Below are 16,687 nucleotides of genomic sequence, written 5' to 3'. Positions count from 1 at the left end.
GGGAAACAAAGACATCTATGTCCCAGGGTTGTTGTGAGGATCTAATGAGATGACGCTTGTAAAGTGCTTAGCCCACTGCCTAGCACATAATAACAGTTAACAAATGGTCGTTTCCCTCCTTTTCTCTGAGACTTCTTTTGTCTGTGTTGAATATGCCCAGTTCTTTCACTTGATTCTCATATGTCATGAACTCAAACCCCATCCTCATGCTGGATGTCCTCTTCTGAATGCTCACCAGCTATTCAGTGGTTTTCTTTGTTGTTGTTCTTCAGTCTTTCAGTCATGTCTGACTCCTCATGACCCCATGGACCCTACTACACCAGGCCCTTCTATCCTCCTCTATCTCTTGAAGTCTGTCCACATTCACGTTCATTGTTTTCATGATACTATCTATCCGTCTCATCCTCTGCCATCCCTTTTCCTTTCAGCTTCAATCTTTCTCAACATCAGGGCCTTTTCCAATGAGTCCCATCTTCTCATTATGTGGCCAAAGTATTTAAGCTTCAGCTTCAGTATTTGACTTTCCAATGAATAGCTTGAATTAATTTCTTTAAGGATTAACTGATTTGACTTCCTTGCTGTCCAAGGGACTCTCAAAAGTCTTCTCCAACACAATTCAAAAGCATTGATTCTGTGGCACTCAGCTTTCTTTATAGTCCAACTCTCACAGCCATATACCACTTTTGAGAAAACCATAGCTTTGAATGTACAGACCTTTGTTGGCAAGGTGATGCCTCTGCATTTTAGCATGCTGTCCAGATTTGCCAGAGCTTTCCTTTCAAGGAGCAAGTGTCTTTTAATTCACGGCTGTGGTTGCTATCTGCAAAGATGTGGCAAGTAGAACTAAACACAATACTCTAGAAGTTTGATGAAGGCAAAGTGCCATCACCTCAATATTTCTGGGAGCTAGCCTCTTTTTAATATAGTTCGAGAATACATTAATTTGTTTTCTTTTAACCCCCATATCCCTGTGTTATCTCATATTGTGTTATGTAGTTTACTAAGCCACAAGTGTTTTCAAAATAGCGGATGTCTCTCCGTGACTCACCATCTTACACAAAGTTTATTTTTTGTACCCAAATGCAAAACTTTACATCTATTCCTATTTAATTTCATCTTACCTTATTCATTTTTAAAATTCAATTTTATTTTACTTTCAAATACACATTTTCTTCCTCCCATCTTTCTTCCTCCTCCACTGAGAAAGACAGATAAAACCCTGTTACAAACATGTATAGTTTAGTGAAACAAATTCCCAGATTGGCCATGTCCTCTCCACCCCAAAATATGACAGTCTCTAGGGGCATCATCCCCGTATGAGCAGATGGTGTCATTCTTCAGCTTCTCTCTTTTGTGGTTGGCCATCGTGTTGATCAAGGTTTTGAAGTTGCTTGTCTTTACACTATTGCTGCTAGTTTATAAATCATTCTCTTGGTCTTGTCCACTTCATTTTGCATCAGTTCATAATGATCTTTCAAGGTTTCTCTGAAATCAACTCCTTTATTCTTTCTTGAAGCACAATAGTATTCTGTCACATACATATCCTGTAACTTGTTCAACCATTCCCCAATGGATCATCCCTTAAGTTTCTAATTTTTTGCCAAAACAAAAAGAGCTGCTGTGCATGTTTTTGTATATATGGGTCCTTTTCTTCTTTCATGTATCTTTTTTGGCATGCAGGCCTAGCAGTAGTATTGCTAGGTCAAAGGGTATGCAAACTTTTATAGTTTTGGGGACAGAAATTGCTTGACAGAATTACTGGAGTAGCTCACAGCACCACTGACAATGCATTAATATGCCTGTTTTCCCATACTTCCTCCAGCATTTGCCATTTTCCTTCTTTTCTACTAAGCCAATCTGATGGGTGTGAGGTGTAACCTCTGAGTGACTTTTGATTTTCATTTCTCTAATTATTAGTGATTTGATTTTTTTTTCCTCATGGCTATAGAGAGCTTGGGCTTCTTCCTCTGAACACTGCCTATTTGTATTCTTTGACCATTTTATCAATTGGGGACATCTTATTAGATTTAGCTTAATGTCCAAGTCTGTCAAGAGCTTTTTGGATATTGCCCATTTTTCAATATGCTGTCTATTCCTTCCGGATTTGTGTCAACAAATTTCATCAGCATGTCATCTAGGCCCTTATTAAAGTAATTGAAAAAAGCTGATTAGCCAGAGGCCAAGCACAGATTCCTGGGGTATACTACCAGTGAGTTCTTGCCAAGCTGACAGTGAATTATTGAGAACTATTATTAATCTGGTCATCAAACTAGTTATAAAAGCATCTGAATTTATTATTGTCTAAACCATTTTTCCATCTTTTCCATGAAAATAATGAGATACTTTATCAAAAGCCTAACTAAACTCAAAGTAAACTATATTTTCAGCATTTCCATCGTATACTAGTTTGGTAATCTTGTCATAAAAGGAAATGAGGTTATTCAGGCACAGTACATACTTGATTAATCCATTCTGGGTCTTTGTAATTAATGGTTCCCCTTCCCGACATTCAACAATGATCTATCTTAGAATTTTCCCTTTGCTCATTGATAAAGAATTAAACATTTTGTGGTACATGAATCTAATGGAATATTACTGAGCTATAAGAATTGGTGAATATAAGGAATACAGAGAGATGACTGACAAAAAATGAAGTAGAACCAGGAAACAATATACACAAAGACAATAATAGCAAAAATGGGGGGAAACCTAAACTTGAATGTTGCATAATGATAATAATAATAATAACCAAGCTTAGTCCATCTCATGAAACATATATGAGAATGCACCTCCTACTCTTATTTGCAGAGCCATGGCTTTTTGCAGGTGGAAAACTGCATTTACTGTTGGACTTGGTTGATGCATTGATTACTTATAGCGAACTGCTTTTTCCCACTCTCTTTTCTGTTCTGGTGATAAATTGGATTTCTGGGTTGGGGTAGGAAGAGGTATACTAGGAAATGGAGGTGATATAGAAAATAAAAGATAATAAAGATGTAAAACAAATAACTCAGAATCTTATGGGGATATCTGGACTTCAATTCAGAGCAGGAAGAGGTAGGATTTATTTTAAGGAATATCAGTTTGAGCTGTCAGGAATATTGGTGATTTAAAGATGATTTAGTGCAACTGCCTCCCATTATAGAGAAGGAAACTGAGGCCCAAATAAAGCCGAGTGATTTGCCCAAGGTCATAAAAGTAGCAAGTGGTAGAATTACGGTTCAAGTCTCATTCTTCTATTTCTAAGCCCTCCCACTATTTTTTTTTTGCTATGTTCTGCTGAAAGATCACTAGAATGCTTTTATTCAAGGACAAGGTAGTTTCTTCTGACAACAATCTATCTAGATCCAAAAAAACATTTTTCCTAATATTCCTGTTTTATATAAAAACAAACGTTTTTCATGGGAAACATCAATACATCACTTAGTGGTCAAATCCTTCCACAAGATTCAATAAGAAAGATGAAGCATTACCCTTATTGAAACCAACATTTCTAAACCAGATTTGAATACACTGACAACACCCTTCTGAGTTTTCAACTTGATTTATACAAAGTGAGGGAATCAGGGGTTGGAACATCTTAATTCTTCATTTCCAGAAATTTGAAGCTTATCTTGGTTTTCTAGAGCCATGTACCCCAACTTCCAAAAACAAACTCCAATACAGTATTGACTTTTCAGAGAAGAAAGTGGAATGATGCTTAACTCAAATCAGTTAAGTTTATACTGATACTAACCAATGGGAATTCATTAGCCTGTTTGTGAGCAATGGCCAAGCAGATGTGCCTTGTAAGACATGACCAATTTATTTATTTGGCTATGTAGATGAAAATTAGTGGCATCCAGGTTTCTTTTCTATGACCCCCTTTTTCTTTTCAGAGGTGGGGAGCTATGGGTGGAATGTGACATCTTTGGTTGATTAGTGGATTAGGTTTTGTGAATTGATTGGCCCTTTCTAGACCATTCCTCATTTTTCTTCCCATTTTCCTTCACTTCTTGATAACTACCTTCTCAAACTGCAATTTTCATGGCTTCTCCTCTCTTCCAAATGACTCCTTGACCATATAAGCATTTTTTTTAGTCTAGCTTTCTAACCCCTTCTATGGAAATGGAAACTAACAGTCTTGTCATTCCCCTTCTTCTTCTCCAAAAGAAAATTAAAATGGACAAAAATACTTCTAATAGGCTTTAGGCAGTAGCATTCTATCATTTATTCACCAGTGGTAAAATGATTCTGATATGTATTGGCCAAGAAAAGAATGACTTTACCCAAAATCTAAGTACCAAATGAGTCGACATTCCAAACATCAATATATCCTCCCAAATAACTAGACAGTATTTTCTATTAAAAAGTGCCTAGCTTTTACTCTTCTCTATGCATTCTGGGGTTTTTTTTATATCTTTCAATTTATACCACATACTTATAAATACCACATTTGTAACAAAATCCAGGCATTTTTATGCTTCTATATCTAATTTTGAAAGTGATAGATCTTATTTTCAGGGGATGGAAAATCTTAGTATCCTGATTTTCAGTTGATGCCTTTCTCAGTATGGGCCAGACAAAATAGCCCACAATCCTCCCCTTGCCCAATTTTAGGGCCCCACTCTCCTCTTGAGATGAATGGAGCAGATAATCCAACTGAAATGGAATTACTTATTTGTTCAAGTCATTTTGTATTTTTCCCTCCTTTCAAAGAAAACAAAAGTTTAGAGCTTACAGAAAATATTTCAAGTAAAGTCATTTTCTTCCCACTCTAATACCACCCCCAACCCACCCCTACAAAAAATACCCATCACTACCGCTTTCCCTTTGTCTAGAACAAATGAGTGGAAATGATCCTGGTGTGAGGCAAGGCAAGGCACAATGCATTTATATATACTAAAGACATATAGTATGAGGGTTCCACACCACCTTTCCCTTTAGATGACCATATGAAACCACTTGGCACTGAAACTGGACTTCTGACACAGCCAATCATCACCAGCAAAGTCTTGCATTAATCTAATGATAAGCAAGCCAAACTGGATGAGTGCCTGGCACATAGTAGGAACTTAGTAAAATGCTAGCTGACTGAACCACTGATCCAAGAAATCCAGAATCCATTACTGCCAAATAGTACTGAGACTTCAGGTTACCTGTGAGTGCTGATGTGTCTTGTAATCACTAATTATTTTAAGCGTGCAATTGAATGTACTGAACTAATTACAATGCATTTCAGTCAAGCTTGGATTTGGCTTTCCTTCCCTATATTAATAGAGTTCTAAATTATAACTCCTCAATTCCAGCTCTAGCAGATGTTATGGTTACCTCAGTTTTACAGCCCTCGGATGACAGACAACTCACTGGATTTGGCCATAAGGATAATTACAGTGCCTTTGGATTAGAAATTTGGGTTCAACTCCAAGCTTCGAGTAGCAGGGGGTTACTTCATCTAAAATAAGTTAGTTCTCATGGGCTAGTTGCCTATACTGAGATTCCTTCCAATATGTTAATTCAGGGGATTTGATTGTAAGGCTAATCTCTTTGAAACTGGCTATGGTCAGAAAAGAAAAAAAGCTGAATTGCAATGAAACCTCTTGCTAAATGCATATGCCCATCTTGTGTCTTTAATCTTTTTCTGACCAGAACAAGATGTTGAGTTCATTGAGCTCCAAAGAGCTAAGAACACCTAAGATGAAGAAAGCCATTTTTTCCTTTTCTTTTCCTTTTTTTAAAATAGATTTTTTAATCCTTAGAAGAGAAAAAAAAAGCTTTCAAGCTATGTCTTTTTTTTTTTTGCAGAATTTTTATGAGTAACTCAAAGAGCACAGACTGCATTTTACATCGAGCATAACTGTGTGACCTTGGACTTTTACAGAACTGTTACCTGACCCTGCATTCCCAAAGGTTGTGCCAATGGAACCCAAGCTCTGGTAGGCTCAGTTCAATTGCAGAAACATTTCAACTACTGGGCTTGGCAATGGGGTACAGGAATAAAAAGAATGCAGTTCTTGCTTTCAAGAAACTTACATCCTACTGGGGAGTGGAGATGTAACATGTTATACACGAATAACTAAGATCGAGTGATTCTGCTCCCTCTGAATGACTTCTCAGTTATTCTGAATGTAATTTGTACGCACATAAACAATGTGAAGTCCTCGACAACAGGGATCCCGTTTTTGCCTCTCTTTGTATACTCAGCTTGTAGCGCAGGGTCTGGCACATGCTTTTGTTGATGTTCTGATTCAGAATATGATGCTGATGATGAACTAGGGAAGTCAGGAAGTGGCAGGGAGTGGAACTCAGAAAGGAGCTAGAGATTTGTAGAGTTGGAAGAGAGGGGAAGCGCACCAGGTATTCACACCAGTGAACAAAAGCATAGATGTAGAGAATGGCAGCTCATGCAACAGGAGCAGCAAATGGCCTCAATGTGTGAGTCTCCACTGAGCTGGAGAGGCTTCAGACACATGACTAATGATGATTGTCTATTGTTCAACGATCAACCTAGCCAAACTCGGGGCATACTCTACTAAATCCCTGAAGAGCTGTGATGAGACCACAAATCTTTAGGGTACTGAAGAAGCATTATCTGACTTTGGCAGACACAAAAGAATCTGGGCAATTGAGCCATTCAGAGAAGACATCTGATTTTGCCAATTTGCACTCCTTGCTGCCCTGAAGCTAGCTTTGAAAGACATACTAGCCATGACACTATTCATAGGATAATGATGACTTGTTCCAAATGTATTAACAAACAAAGGCCTATGACATTAAATAGCATGACCTTTTTCATCTAGGTACTCTTTTTTCTTTTTACTATGAATCTTCTTTGAAAACCTAATCATTTGTTAAAAAAAAGTTAAATAAATATTGTCTTCACACGAACACATCTTCTTTTTTAGGAAAGCATGGTTTTGCCCATTCAATGCGCTATCTAGGGCAGTCACCTGGGGTTGTTCTAAGTTCTTCCTCTATTTGAGAGTTTAGTCATATCACAGATCAGTTATACCTAGAAACTAGTCCTAGCATCCTTCTGTCCTCCTCTTCTTCATTTGACATTCCTACAGTCACCAACTCCCAAGATGCTAATTGTGTTATGAACTAAAAATCCAACTTGGATATTACAACCAATATGGGAAGATACACTTAACTCTTTCTACAATCCTCAGTTTTCTCTCCCTGAGCTTGGTCTTAGCACCCATCCATCCATACTCAACAAATTCTTCAGGGGCAGAGTCCAAGCTTTTTGTCTTTGTGTTTCACAGAAACAATGGACCTTTGATATCATATTGTTTGGGCTGGTAGTTTCAGTGCTTTGGTAGAAAACAGGTCAGGCTAGCTAGAGGTGGGAGAGAAGTAGGATACTCATTCACCCATAAGATTTAAAAGCAGGGATGAGTGGGACTCAATCCACATGATGTAAATGCACTTCCAGAGCTCAATTCATACCTGCAGTCTTCCTTAGAAAAGCACTGGTCCACATCCACAGACAGGGAAGCCAGGGCAGAGACAGTCTCTGTTTCTTCTTGTTCTTGCTCCTGAGTGCCAGTCAGAGCACAGCCTGAATACCTCTCTACTGACTTCCAGTACTTGCCTAAAAGAAAGAGGCATCACAATTTATGGCTGTTTGAACCTGCACAGACACTAGCAGAACAATCACCCAGAGCCAACAAAAAGGGGTTGAGAAATTAAAAATCCCTCTGCCCACCGCAGTTGTGGTCTCTCTGTGTAGAGGCAAAACACCAACTAGGATGGGGTCTTCTTTTAATATAGCAAGAAAATGATAAGATGAGCCACTGTTTGTGGCCTGAGAGTCCATCTGTGGATTGGTAGCTTGCCTGGCTGACAAAGAAGCCAGTTGTGGCATTGGTTGAGGCAAGAGAGAGCTCTAGAGAAAGTGGGAGGTAAAGGCAAGATCAGAAAAGGGGATTAAAAATGTCCGTGTCTATCTATCTATCTATCTATCTATCTATCTATCTATCTATCTACCTAATATTCTCTCTCTCACACACACTCTCCTCTCTTCTCTACCCTTTTTTCCCTCTTTCTCTCTGTCTTTATAAAGCCATAAAATAAAGGGAAAATAAAACCCCAGCATTGCTTGCAGGAAACAGCCCAGCAGCAGTGAGGGAGGCAGAAGAGTCAGTTTTATTAGTCCTGGATGTACTTTCTCCTCCAGCCTCAGGGTGTGGACTGAAACAATAAGTTATTGAAAACTTTGCTACACAGGCATTCATGCATTTGGAGATCCATATGTTAAAAAGGCAAACACTGAGGGGATGTGTGTGTATGTTTTTATAGGAGGAGGGGACCTTGGGATAGGGACTCTTCATTACATAAAGACATATCATAGGCATAAAACTGAAGGTTCCAGGACTGGTCTTCTTCTGTCTCCAAAGGTATTCTTCCAAAAGCTGCTACAGAACCCCAAATCAAGCACTAGGGGGAAGGGTGCTTCTGATTACAAGGTGATCTGACCAATCCCTTAGAGAAGTAGGTTAACAGAAACTCTGTCATCTAAATAGCAAAGGGGGATCTGGCATGGTGATTGCTGCCTGGGTAAGATAACATCACAGGTAATTTGACTCAGGTCCTGCATGAAGATGGGGAATGAAGGGACCTCAAGGAAGAACAGAGTTGTAGCTTAGTGAAACCAAGCTAAGGGCAAATTGGGGGGGGGTATTACATAGAGAAGAGAGGTCATCAGGAAGAGTGGAGTATAGCTGTTTAGAGGTCAGTACATTGGAGGCAAGATACAGCAATGCACAATAAATGCAAAACTACTGGAAAGGGATCATTCTTCTAACTTCCAAGGTGTTTGGTTTGGTTTGGTTTGGTTTTCGCATCCCATGCTTCAGAAGGAGAGGTGGGGGTGAGATGCACACCAAATTGAGGAAAAGCATGAAAGGATGCTTTTTTTCCAGGGAGGAAGTGTTCCACATGCCCATAGGTTATTAGTACCCTGGGACAAAATTCCATTTGTACCATGTTAGTTAGAGCCTGAGGAAGAGAATTTGCCTGGACAGAATTAGTGGCTAAACTTTGCCCCCAGAAAGTTTGCCCTTAGCATATGGATCTTGTTTAGGATACAGGGACCACACAGTTTCTCTCTCTCTCTCTCTCTCTCTCTCTCTCCTCTCTCTCTCTCTCTCTCTCTCTCTCTCTGTATATATATATATATATATATATATATATATATATATATTATATATATATATATACACATATATGTATATATATATATATAACATATGTATATGTATACATATATATGTGTGCATATAGGTGTGTATATATTATATATGCATATATATGTGTATGTACATGTATGTGTGTATGTGTGTGTGTGTGTGTGTGTGTGTATATATATATCCTTCCCTCCCTCGGTTTTCTTTTTCATTTGACAAGTTCAGATGAGGGGAAGGATCAACTGTCAGTTGCTATCCTCATGCCCACTTCCTTGTTTGTATGGATGTCTACTTTTGCACATAGATTATATGAGATAATTTCCTCTAATTTCCTTTTCCTTGTCCCTCAGTGTATTCCTCTTCCCCTTTCTTTCCATTCTTTTTTATGAGATCATGAAGACCTACCTACCACTTTCTTTTTAATATAAATTTATTTATTTTTAGTTTTCAACATTTACTTCCACAAGATTTTGAGTTCCAAATTTTCACCCCATCTCACCCCTCTCCCCACCCCAAGATGGCATGCATTCTGAATACCCCTTCCCCTAGTCTGCCTTCTCTTTTATCTCTCCCCCTCTTCTCTTATCCCCTTCCCCTTCTATTTTCCTGTAGGGCAGGATAGACTTCTGTACCCCATTTCCTGTATTTCTTGTTTCCCAGTTGCATGTGAAAACATTCTTAAACATGTGTTTTTAAAACTTTGGTTCCAAATTTTCTCCTTCTCCCCTCCCACCCACCCTCATTGAAAAGGCAAGCAACTCAATATAGGTTACATGTGCAGTTATGCAAAACACTTCCATAGTAGACATGTTGTGAAAAACTAACTCTATTTCCCTTAATCCTATCCTGCCCCCCATTTATTCTATTCTTTCTTTTGACCCTGTCCCTCCTCAGAAGTATTTGCTTCTGATTACCCCTTTCCCAATCTGCCCTCCTCTCTATCATCCCCCTGCTCTCTTGTCCCTTCCCCCTATTTTCCTGTAGGGTAAGACAGATTTCCATACCCAATTGAATGTGTATGTTATTCCCTCCTTAAGCCAAATCCTATGAGAATAAGATTCACTCATTCCCTCTCACCTTCCCCTTTCCCTCCACTGTAAGACTTTTCTTTTCTGTTTTTTTGTGAGATAATTTACCCCATTCTACCTCTCCCTTTCTTTTCCAGTATAATTCTCTCATCCCTTAATTTTATTCTCCAGATATGACCCTTAATCTTCAACTCACCCTGTGCCCTCTATCTATCTTCTATCTATATCTATCTATCTACATATACATACATTAATTTTTTTCCTCCAACTACCCTAATACTGACAAAGGTCTCATGAGTTATAAATATCATCTTTCCATGCAGGAATGTAAACAGTTCAACTTAATAAGTCTCTTATGATTTCTCTTTCCTGTTTACCTCTTCATGTTCCACTTGAGTCTTGTATTTGAAAGTCAAATTTTCTATTCAGCTCTGGTCTTTTCATCAAGAATGCTTGAAAGTCCTCTATTTCACTGAATAACCATTTTTTCCCCTGAAGGATTATACTCAGTTTTGCTGGGTAGGTGATTCTTGGTTGTAATCCTATCTCCTTTGCCCTCTGGAATATTATATTCCATGCCCTGCGGTCCTTTAATGTAGAAGCTGCTAAATCTTGTGTTATCCTGATTGTGTTTCCACAGTACTTGAATTGTTTCTTCTGGCAGCTTGTAATATTTTCTCCTTGACCTGGGAACTCTGGAATTTGGCTACAATATTCCAGGAGTTTTCCTTTGGGATCTCTTTCAGGAAGAGATCGATGGAGTCTTTCAATTTCTATTTTGCCCTCTGGTTCTAATATATCAGGGCAATTTTCCTTGATAGCTTCTTGAAAGATGATGTCTAGGTTCTTTTTTTCATCGTGACTTTCAGATAGTCCAATAATTTTTAAATTCTCTCTCCTGGATCTATTTTCCAGGTGAGTTGTTTTTCCAATGAGATATTTCAAATTGTCTTCTATTTTTTCATTCTTTTGGATTTGTTTTTACAGTGTCTTGATTTCTCACAAAGTCACTAGCTTCCAATTGCTGTATTCTAATTTTTAAGGAAGAATTTCCTTCAGTAATCTCTTGGACTTCCTTTTCCATTTGGCTAATTTTTCTTTTTAAGGCATTCTTCTCCTCATTGACTTTTTAGACCTCTTTTGCCATTTCGGTTAGGCTATTTTTTAAGGTGTTATTTTCTTCAGTATTTTTTGGGGTCTCCTTTAGCAAGCTGTTGACTTGTTTTTCATGATTTTCCTGCATCCCTCTCATTTCTCCCCCCAGTTCTTCCTCTACTTCTCCTTACTTGCTTCTCAAAATCCCTTTTGAGCTCTTCCAAGATCTGGGACTGATTCATATTTTTCTCGGAGGCTTTGGATGTAGGAGTTCTTACTTTGTTGTCTTCTTCTGGTTGTATGTTTTGATCTTCTTTGTCACCAAAATAAGATAACATAGTCTGACTCTTTTTGCACTGCTTGCTCATGATCCTGGCCAATTACTTGAGTTTTAAACTCTTTGTTAAGGTAAGAGTTTGCTTCCAAAGTGAAGAATATACTGTCCCAAGCTTCAGGGGTTTATACAGCTGTTTTCAGAGATACTTGTAGGGACCTGTAAATTTTCAGTTCTTCCAAAGTGGTATGATGAGGGGTGAGGTGTTTACTCCTTTCCTGCACTGTGCTCTGGTCTATTAGTGACCACAAGCATTCTTTTCTGTCCTGGAACTGTGAGGAAGGTTTTCTCTCCACAGCCACTACAAGCTCCACCATGCCAGTGTTCCTCCTCACCCCAGGACCACTGTCCAGAACTGTGACATAGATCCAAGCACGGGCAAAGCAAGAGATTCCTGCCTTAGCACTGGCAAAGAAATCCCTGAAATTCCCCTCTGATCAGCTACTGGATCCCCCCTTAGTCTGTGGGCTGGAATTTCAGGATGCAGCTACTGCCCCAGCACCTGCATTCTGAGCTCTGGAACTGGCTCTGAGACCTAGCTCCTCTCTCCCTGTAGAAACAGACTTTTCCTACTGACCTTGTAAGTTGTCTTTGGTGTTCATGGGTTGAGAAGTCTGGAAACCAACACAGCTGCCTGTGATTCAGTCCTCTGCAGCCTGCGCCCCGATGCCACACTGCATTCCTCTCCCTGCCTGGTGTGATATACCTTTCCGATCAATCATCCAGATTGTCTTGGGCTGAAAATTTGCTTCATTCTGTCTTTTTGTGGGTTCTGCTGCTTTAGAATTGGTTTAGATCCATTTTTATAGGTATTTGGAGGGGTTTGGGGGACAGCTCAAGCAAGTCACTGCTTTCACTCCCTAACTACCACTTTCAAGCCTTATTTGATTGGACTACCTCTGAGGGTGATGGAGTTCAGAGGTAATACATGTATCATGTCCTCATATTGAAATGTAAGCACTTTGTCCTTGCTTAATCTCTTCTCATTGTCCAGTCATGTTTAAATTTTTAAGTTTCTCTTCATTCTTATGTTTGAACTTCATAGTTTCTTCTCAACTCTGTTCTTTTCATCAGGAATGCTTCTTGTTTGTTGTTTCATCATTTTCCAGTGATGCCCAACTCTTCATGACCACATTTGGCATTTTCTTGCCAAAGATACTAGAGTGATTTACCATTTCTTTCTTTCTTTTTATTTTTCTTTTTTTTGGCGAGGCAATTGAGGTTAAGTGACTTGCCTAGGGTCACAGAGTTAGTAAGTGTCTGAGGCTGGATTTGAGTTTTCCTGCCTTCAGGCCTGGTACTCTGTCCATTGGGCCACATAGCTGTGCAAGAATGCTTAGAAGTCTCCTATTTAATTAAATGCCCACCTTCCTCCTGTGGCATTGTATTCAGTTTTCCTGGATAAATTATTCTTTGCTATAAGCCCATATCTTTCACTTTCTAAACTATAATATTCCAAGTTGTCCTCTCTTTTGTAATGTTAGTTGTTAAATCATGTTTGATCTTTACTGTGGCTCTTTGGTACTTGAATTTTTTCTATCAGGCTGGTTGTGGTATTTTTTCTTTGATCTGGAAATTCTGGATTTTGGCTGTGCTGTTCCTAAAAGTTTTCATTTTGGAGTTTTTTATGTAAAGTGTCCAGTGGATTACTTTTATTTATACTTTGACCTCTGGTTCTAAGAAGTCTGAGCAATTTTTTTAATGATTTCTTGAACCATGATATTTGGGTTATTTTTTTTTTGGTCATAGTGTTCAGATAGTCCAATAATAGTTACTTTTCTCATCAACCTGTTTTCCAAGTCATTTGTTTTGGCTTTTGAATACCTTATATTTTCTTCTGTATTTTCAGCTTTTTTACTTTGTTTTAATATTTCTTGTTGCCTCACAGAGTCATTAGCTTCTATTTGCTCCATTAGAATTTCAGGGTACTTCTTGCTTGGGCAAGGTTTTATATCTCTTCTGCCAAGCTATTAATTCCCTTTCCAGTTCTTTCTTCCATAGCTCTCATTTCTCTTCTATTTTTTGCTAGTGCTTTCATTCTACTTGCTTTTTTTTAATACCTCTTATTTAAACTATATTCTTGCTTCATCTATTCTAGGAATTCTAATCAAATTTGTGCTCAGAACATATTTTTTCTTTGAAGCATTACTTATCGATATTTTGGAATCATAGTCTTCATCTGTATTTATGTCTTAAATCTCTCTACTATCATAATAGCTCACTATGGTGGGGTTCTTTTTTATTGTTGCTGTTGTTTGTTTACCCATTCTTCCAAACTATTTCCTGACTTCAGACTTGATGTTAGTGCTGGGATCTGTCACACTTCTGGAGGGGAAGTATGGGCTAATTTTGTTGCTGCATTCTTGGGGTTACTGAGTGTTATTTTATCCTAGGATTTCAAGGATAGGCTGGAATCCTTCATTGCTCCCAAACTGATCAATGCTCCCAAAGTAATCAGATTCAGGGCAAAGTCTAATTGCTGTCTTTTGGCCAGAGCTCTACACATTTTTGTTTTTGTTTTTTTTAACTTGGGTTTGGGGTCTGTGCAAAAGTAGATAGCTACCGAGTAGACTCCACTCCTATTAGCCAGCTGGAAAATTCTGTTGGTTCAAAGCAGCAGAATTGTAGTGTCATCCTTGGTCTGAGATTCCTTCCTGGGTTCTTTTTCTGCAGGCTAGACTAGATGCTGCAATGATACCTTGCTCTGAGCTTGGAGTCTGAGCCACCCCATTATTGTTGCTGACTTTTGAACTTCTTCCTTTCTCAGTACATTGCCCAGGACCTCCCTTCCCAGGAATGCCAGTCCCCTGTGCAAGTGCCCTTTTCACTCTATGCTAGAGTTTTGACCCAGAATTGGGTAGTGGGTAGAAGAGCTGCCAATTGTCACAGGTCCTGTCATGTTACCCTGGTAAAGGTCAGGCAAAATCCCAAAATGGTAGAGGACCTCATTGTGCACTGGTGCAAAGACCTTTCTAGAGTGTTGGATTGCTGTCTAGTTTGCTCCTCCCCCAACCCAATTTCCAGTGTCTGCAAACCTTCCTGTGAATCTCACTATGACAAATTTAGCTGGACAAATGACTTACTGTACCTTTTCTTCTAGATTTTCTCATCAAGATTTGTCATGGTGCCTTTTCCCGATCTGCTTGGAAGAGTGTGTGGAGAGGAACTAACTATATTGCTTCCTACTACTCCATGATCTTGGCTCTGTCTCTCCACAAAGTGCCTCTTAATTGTAAAATGTTTCCTTATTCTCCCAGTTAATGCCCCTTGCCAACAAAAAAAAGTACTTTGTCTATATTTTGTAGAGACTAATTTTACAATACGTGGTCTCCATCTCCTCCAAATAGGATGGGAACACCTCGAGAGACAAGACTGTTTCATTTTTGGTTTGTTGCTCCAGCTCCTAGCCCAAGGTTTGACAAAAAAAAAGTTGGCTGTTGTTGTTTAGTTGTTTTTCAGTCATGTCTGACTCTTTGTGACCCCATTTGGGGTTTTCTTAGCAGAGTTACTGGAGTGGTTTGCCATTTCATTCTCTAGCTCATTTTACAGGTGAGGAAACTGAAGCAAACAGTTAAGTGACTTGCTCGCAGTCAAACAGCTAGTAAGTGTCTAAGGCCAGATTTGAACTCAGGAAAGTACGTCTTCCTGACTCTAGACTTGCCACTCTATCTACTGAGCCACGTAGCTGACCTTGATAAAAAGTAGATACTTAATACAGCATAACTGATTGATTGCTTGACTGTCTCCACTAAGCAATGACTACATCTGAGTGGGAAATCTACAAGGTCTCCAGGACAACCAACCAAGACTCTGAAAGTTCACATATGACACCAGCGGTTTAGATATGGATCCATGGGAAGTTCTGCCGTTCACGGAAAAACACAGAGGAGAGAGTGCTGCCACTCTTGTTCCTCATAGCAGCAGTTGAGAAAGCATCTGGTTTTCTGCTCTGGGCTTACCCACCAGCTGGGGGTCTGCTAGCTAGAGGGAAGATCTTGTTGGGCTGCAAATGGAATGCCCTCACTAGGAGCACTGGCATTATTTATTTTACATATTTATAAAACTCTGAGTTAAGTTTTATACCATATTACTAATACACTCCAACTGGATATTTGTTCATACCATTCTCTACAAAAATTTAGGAGAAACTGAAATCAGATGTCTTACACAGCTTTTTTTGTTATGGTAGCAGGCATCTTAATCAAGCCAAGGATATAGATGATGGCAAAAGATAGAAGAGATGACTTTAATGTGAAATTGAAAAAAGAAATTGATCAAATAAACACACCATGATATAAAGGGAAATAGTGCTATCTTTTTTTGAAGGGAAGAATTTGCATACATTATTATGAGTCTGATAACAATGATTCATTTATCTGTATTTATTCTTTTTGTATCAGCTGGTATATACTGATATGTGTCCTTGTTGTCTCTTATTAGAATGTAAGCTCTTTGGGAGTAAAGATAGTTTAATTCTTTGTATTAGTATCTTCAGTGCCTAATAGTGCCTGGAATACAGAAGGTTAATTAAATAAATGTTTGATGATAGAATGTTAGGCAAGTAACAAATACATAAGCCCTCAAGACATTCCCTAACATATTAATTGTCAATGGATATGAACAGAGTTCTCAAAAGAAGAATGGTGAACTATTAACAAACATATGAGAGTTCTAATCCACTAATAAGAAAAGTAAAAATCAGAAAAATTTTGTGATTCTACCTCACACCCAGAAAACTAGAAGAGATGATAAAATGTGGGAATAATCAATGTTGAAAGGTTTGTAGAAAGACAGGACAGCTAATGTTCACTCTTAGTGGAGACATGAATTGGTCCAGCCATTCTGGAAAGCAATTTGGAACAACTCAAAGAAAGTGCTGAAAATGTCCATACCCTATTGCCCAGAGATTCTACTCCTAGAATATATCCCAAGGACATAAATAACTTTTAAAATTGCCCTATCTTCATCAAAATATTTATAGCAATGTTTCTTTTTTTGTATTAGCAGAGAACTGGAAACCAAGTACAAATTCTACTTCATGAATATAATGGAATATTGCT

At 38.6% G+C, this 16,687-nt stretch overlaps 1 protein-coding gene across 1 annotated transcript in view; it reads right to left on the bottom strand.

Moving 5' to 3' along the window:
* The window catches only part of HDAC9 (histone deacetylase 9), a 573,266-nt gene that overhangs the window by 14,982 nt on the left and 541,597 nt on the right, over nt 1–16,687 (bottom strand). Inside the window, 1 exon segment of the mRNA XM_078150730.1 lies at nt 7,432–7,576. Within this exon segment, the coding sequence (XP_078006856.1) occupies nt 7,432–7,576 (145 nt within the window).

Source organism: Phascolarctos cinereus, unplaced genomic scaffold (genome assembly GCF_003287225.1).
Source record: "Phascolarctos cinereus isolate Bilbo 61053 unplaced genomic scaffold, phaCin_HiC Scaffold_1;HRSCAF=81, whole genome shotgun sequence".
In the NCBI taxonomy this organism is placed as follows: Eukaryota; Metazoa; Chordata; class Mammalia; order Diprotodontia; family Phascolarctidae; genus Phascolarctos; species Phascolarctos cinereus.
Note: the sequence above shows the minus strand (reverse complement) of the source record. Positions and strands in the feature narration are given on the sequence as shown.